This window comes from Notothenia coriiceps, unplaced genomic scaffold, assembly GCF_000735185.1.
Source record: "Notothenia coriiceps isolate Sejong01 unplaced genomic scaffold, NC01 NC01_scaffold00033771, whole genome shotgun sequence".
NCBI lineage: Eukaryota > Metazoa > Chordata > Actinopteri > Perciformes > Nototheniidae > Notothenia > Notothenia coriiceps.
The window spans coordinates 1-5,730 of record NW_011366472.1 but is presented as its reverse complement, the minus strand read 5'-3'; the positions used below and the strand labels follow the sequence as shown (position 1 = coordinate 5,730).

General features: G+C 38.1%; 1 protein-coding gene across 1 annotated transcript in view; it reads left to right on the top strand.

Moving 5' to 3' along the window:
• Positions 1-4,082, top strand: part of LOC104961788 (potassium channel subfamily T member 2-like) — a 13,111-nt gene extending 9,029 nt beyond the window's left edge. The window contains exons 2-7 of the mRNA XM_010790126.1: positions 1,131-1,210; positions 2,369-2,498; positions 2,851-2,898; positions 3,227-3,275; positions 3,607-3,666; positions 3,969-4,082. Of these exons, the coding sequence (XP_010788428.1) occupies positions 1,131-1,210; positions 2,369-2,498; positions 2,851-2,898; positions 3,227-3,275; positions 3,607-3,666; positions 3,969-4,082 (481 nt within the window). The remainder of the gene's footprint in view (positions 1-1,130; positions 1,211-2,368; positions 2,499-2,850; positions 2,899-3,226; positions 3,276-3,606; positions 3,667-3,968) is intronic.
• The last annotated feature ends 1,648 nt before the right edge of the window (positions 4,083-5,730 follow it).

Below are 5,730 nucleotides of genomic sequence, written 5' to 3'. Positions count from 1 at the left end.
TGTGAGGTAGGAGGGGGCCTGGTGATGGAGGGCTTTGTAGGTAAGGAGAAGGATCTTGAAATGGATGCATTGTGGGACGGGGAGCCAGTGGAGATCTGCAGGACGGGGGGATGTGGTCACGGAGAGGGTGAGGGTCAGGAGTCGGGCGGCAGAGTTCTGAATGTACTAGAGTTTATTGAGGAGTCTGGATGGTGTAACAGAGAGGATGCTGTTGCAGTAGTCTGGTCAGGTCAGTATTCATAATGATGAACTGCTGTTTCTGTTTTATTTCACCTGCCTGCAGTCTATAACACTGCAGAGATATGAAGTGTGTTGCTAGGCTACCTACTGTATGAGTTGTAATGTTTTACAAATTACAATGATATATTTTTCACAATTAAACATACACACAACACAAAACAATTCTTAACCTACAAGTTACTCCTGATGGCTTCCCTTCATAAAGCGACTTGCTATGCTAGCAAATCCATAACAACATGAACTCTAACTTGACTGCAAACCAAATGTTGTTTATTATTGGTGTTTACAGTTTATTCTGTAATCCTGAGTAAGATTTGTATTTTTTAACAATTCATATTTGTCTCTATTTAATTACACTTGCATATGTAAGGAATGAATAATGAAGTTTGTATGATACCAATAATACAAATAAAAGGAAAGATGGTGAATACACAAAAAATGATATTTGATCACTTAGTATGATCAGACCATAATAAAATGTTAAAACTAAAGTTGTATTTTTTTAATTGTATTAAAATTAAGTTGCAGTTTTGAATAGTGATGGAGTCAAATTTGTATTTCTGAAATGGAAAATAGAAAAGCTAAGATGAAAAACTGAAATGCAAATCAGAGAATCAGCACTTTGGAAACAGGGCTGAAACAGAGGGGATTATGGGATGCTGCAATACACGAGCCAAACCCTTCAGAGACATGTTTGTAGATATCTGAGACCTATAATATATTGATGAAAAACAGTATTATAGGGGGTCTTTAAAGTTCTGGTGAAATGACATTATGAATATTCATGATGTGTGAAATGTCATACTTTAAAAACTGCCTGGAAGAATATCCGTGTGTCTCTTTGCTGCAGATATCTTTTGACTTTTCCTTTCCTTTTTCCTGTCCGTCAGGGTGCAGGTGGAGTTCTATGTGAACGAAAACACCTTCAAGGAGCGGCTGAAGCTTTTCTTCATCAAAAACCAAAGATCAAGTATGTTGATGGTGCAAAACATCTTCTCACACCCATGAATTGGCTGTTTCATAATGGACAGGGTGCATTAAAGGTCACCAAAATAACAAATACAGACACATTCCGTCCTAATGAAACCCTCATGCATATAGAAAAACATTTTTAATGCTTAGCAACCATATATTTAAAGAGAAATCCACACTGGTTTTGCTTATGAGTCAAAAGAAATAACATTATTGCTGCAGTGCTGATAAGTTCAAGGTAAAATGTATTTATAGAGTGCATCAAAAGTCATCCGGTTTGTGCCGAAGGGCTTTACAACAAACCTTGTTGTAAGTAAAGATTAGAAGTGCAGACACACAAACACATGCAGAGGCGTGCAGACATTCATGCACGTCAATGTGGAATGCAAATCATCTCAAGAGTCATTGCAGGGGAGTAAAAGTGGCTCTTGAGACTCTTTTCAAGAGGAGTCAAGGGATTATACTGCGCTGATATTTTCAGGGAGTGTATTCCAGAGTTTTGGAGCAGCTTCTTACCAAAAGCTTCTTAGAAAGCCCTGTCTCCAAAAGGTTTAGGACGAGATGATAAGTACTGAAGTGAGTTCTTCCATACAAAACAAGGAGACAGTGAAAATATGCTACATGCACAACATGTTATTTGTTGTTTGTGTCAGTTTGTTGTAACTTTTATGAGTCTCTTTTACCTGTTGCTAGCATTTAACAGTAACATGGTTGATACTAAAGCATAGAAGTTTGCAATAATGGAATTTGTCTGGAATGTAGTGCATGGATAACCTTGTGTTACTAGGAGAAGCTAGATATGACACATTTGTTAACATTTTTATACTACATTTATTTTTGAGATAGTGTCTGATGTGATTGGATAACTAGAAATCAGAAATCCTTTGATGCAATTATTGAATTTTGAGCAATAGGAAGGTTCTACTCATGGATATACTGTAATTCAGAGCTGTAAGAAGTTTTATTGAACATCTTCGGTAGCCTTTCTATCAAACGTATATTGTATTGAATATTGTTCAGTACTGACTGATATTATTCCAGGGTTTTTGCAAAGGGTCTGGTGGAATCGAGGGGCTGGGCACTGTTGCTGGAGGAGTGTGTTGGGTGATACAAAAGCAGTATTTTGTTGTAAAACGTGTCCCTGTCTGGTCCTTAGGCCTCCGTATCCGTGTGTTCAACTTCTCCCTGAAGCTGCTCACCTGTCTGCTGTACATCATCCGGGTGGTGACCGATAACCCGGGTCACAGCGCAGGACAACAGAACGCTAACAGTGGCAACGTCAAATGGTTTGTCCATTTTGAACAGAAGCACTAATGTACAGTACAGCACCAATGGTAGAATAAAAGATAGATACATGTTGAAACAATGGCAGCAAAGTTGCAAATATATCATTCAAAGAAAGAGTAAATGCTCTTATAAATGACACACCCACCAAGCAACAAAAGAAATTACTTATTTTAGTAAGCTTTTCACTTTTATTCATTTATGTTAAACATCACAGTCAGCTTACATTCACTATAAATGTTTAACAGACTTATTGATATTGAAAACCTAAGGAAAGACTCTTCTTAAAGTGCTTAAGCAAAAATAACTTGACTACATTCATTTATTCACTTTCTGTTTTTCACTCTCCTGCAGTGTTGACTGCCTGTGGAACGGATCAGTGCAGGACAGAGAGATTAACTGGTGAGCAGCAGGAGGTGGAATGACTGTTCATTCAGGGTCAAATGAAAAGAAAGTATTATGTAGCCTCTGGTGAAAGCAACATATTCTGTGAGTGCGCTTCCAGCTCTTTTCCTGCACTCAGCTCATTACCTTACCTGGCCTGAGATGAATGTTGCACATGTTCATTTGACATATTGTCACATGTATTATCTCTAATGATACCCATATAATGCAATAATAACAGTATTATTTTGACTTTATTTACCTCAAATATTTAACAATGATAACGCATTTTGTGACTGATTTATAGGTCATTTGTTGTGAATGAAAGAGTTGCTCTGTTTGACAGGGGGTTGATCTTCTGGGTGGATAGAAAAGTTCCTGTGTGGGCCATCCAAGTGAGTCACAATACATCCAGGGGAACAGGCTTTACACGTTACAAAGAGGCCATGTTGTGTTGTGGGGGTTTACCTTTACTGTAGGTTTTGTGCATGTCAATGGTTTACAGAGGCTAACATCCCTGTGTTCCCTCCAACGGGAGTTTCTCTCAAACACATAAATACTAATATGAACCTGAAAATGAGCCTGTCTTATTGAAACAAGAAAAACATTGTGTTTTTTAAAAAGTGCTTGACAACACTGTGGGTTTCATTCTCAGATAATTAATTTTAAAATGATTCTTCTGTTAACAATTGATCAGCTTGTTTCCTGTTCTTTTTTCTTGCACAGGTGATTGTTGCCATCATTAGTTTTCTGGAGACTATGTTACTGATGTATCTCAGCTACAAGGTAACACACACACACACAATAAACAGACGTCATGTGTGTCAGTAATACAGTCCGTCGATGCAATTAGTCACTTCCAGTCTGAGAGATTGACAGATGATAAGTGGCATAATTATCCCAGGACTTTTGTCACGGCTACATTAAGGACAGGCATAATGACAGGATCTGGTGGAGGTGAAGAATGAAGTGTTCGCCCAGTGACAGACTACACTTAGGACCTGCATCTCTGCAGTGACTCACTCTCAGTCTATTGTGTGCCTACAGGTTCAAACGTCTGCTCATGCTTTTATTTGATTTCATTATAGGGGAACATTTGGGAGCAAATTTTCCAGGTGTCATTTCTTCTGGAGATGATTAACACAGTTCCCTTCATCATCACGGTAATGCTTCTACCACTCTTAAATAATCATTATCTATAATAACACTTTAAACTATGGTCTTTTTGTACTTTTTCATTATTTCTTTAATCTAAGCTTTTAAGAATTGAAGACATAAGCATTATTGAGACTCAGACTTACATCAATGTGAAGAATAACAATTCCTGCTATCCCACCTTTTAGCCAAAGGACCAAAGTGGTGAACATGGTGAACATGCCACCGCCTGCATTTTCTTTTTATTTAATATGTTATTGTTGTCTTTATTCTGCACTGGCTTTTGCTGTTTTAACTTTGTAAAAGTCCCTGTTGTGGGACGAAAAGAGGATGAAAGGCTCTGTCATATGAGTAGCCCAACTGTACGCGTATTAATTACATGTCGCTGTCCGTGGTGCTGAAGTAGAAAACTTGTTGATTGATTTGTAATTGATTTACATTTTTTCTCTCAGTCCCAGACTTCTGTCAGATGAATTGTTCTTACCCATTCAGCCTTTAACACATTTCTTGTGCACATGTAAATGGTTAAAAACTGAAGACTGCATCGATGTCATTTTGGGTGTCAAATTGAAGTTAACAGTGATGCAAACAGGTATGGTGAAAAAAGAGAGAACTATTCGAAGCAGAAAAAAAACAGCGTAATATACCATCTGACAAAGGCCTGTGCTATAAGGCTTAAATGAACTGGCTATTCTTTATAATATACTCAGATCAATAGGAGACAGAGATGTTAAGTTATAAATCAAGGGTTTTTATTATTATTTACAGCAGGGGTGGGGAACCTTTTTCCTTTCAATTTTTACAACATCCTCCGAGGGCCGTACAAATTATTGAACTCAACCTCTGCTTGAAAAAACTAAAATCACAGCCCATTCATTTTGCCTTTCTTTCATGCTGTGCAAAGAAAAAGCAACCTCTTAATCCAGATATCTTACCATGACTCATGTTTGACGCATGCATGCATTCACGTGCACGGTGTGGCATGACCACCCAAACAGAAAGATATGGACACAAGATGTGTGCAAATGTATTTAGTATCCTATCCATGTGAACATGATTTAAGTGGGGGGGACCTAACCTCCTCTAGGGGGGTCCGTGGGCATGCTCCCCCTGGAAGATTTTTTTTTAAATATTGAAGTTAAAAGCATCAATCTGGTGCACTTTGAGAACAACATGAGGAGATCTATGGATACATCTTTCAACACCCATTTCAAACAGAACTGTAAGCAGATTTTTCTTTTTGGATATTTTACAAATCACTCCCCTTTTAAACTCTATTCTTGTTATTTTTAACAACTTTTTTGTTACTGTCATATAGTATTTTATACCTGTTTTTCATTTAGTCTCTAAAGTCTCATTAATAACTATAATGATCATATCCAGGTGTGCCTTAACCTCACTGAGGTTATTTGAGCCTCTCAGGAGAGAGCTCTCTTCCACCTGGTTGTAGAAAAGCTCTTTAAATTCGTTAGCATAGCTAGCTAACCAGATGCTAAAAACAACAGATCGCCACTGTGCTTACAACTAAAGACACAGTCGAGCAAACACTGCGGCATGTGTACGGCTCCTTATGGGTACTGCAATATTTGAAGAGCTGGAGCGGCACTACACTCCTTTCAGACGAGACATAACCACGTGAAGACACGTTACGCTCGTGTTGTGTTCATGCAGGGTATATGCAGGAATCCTGAGGTC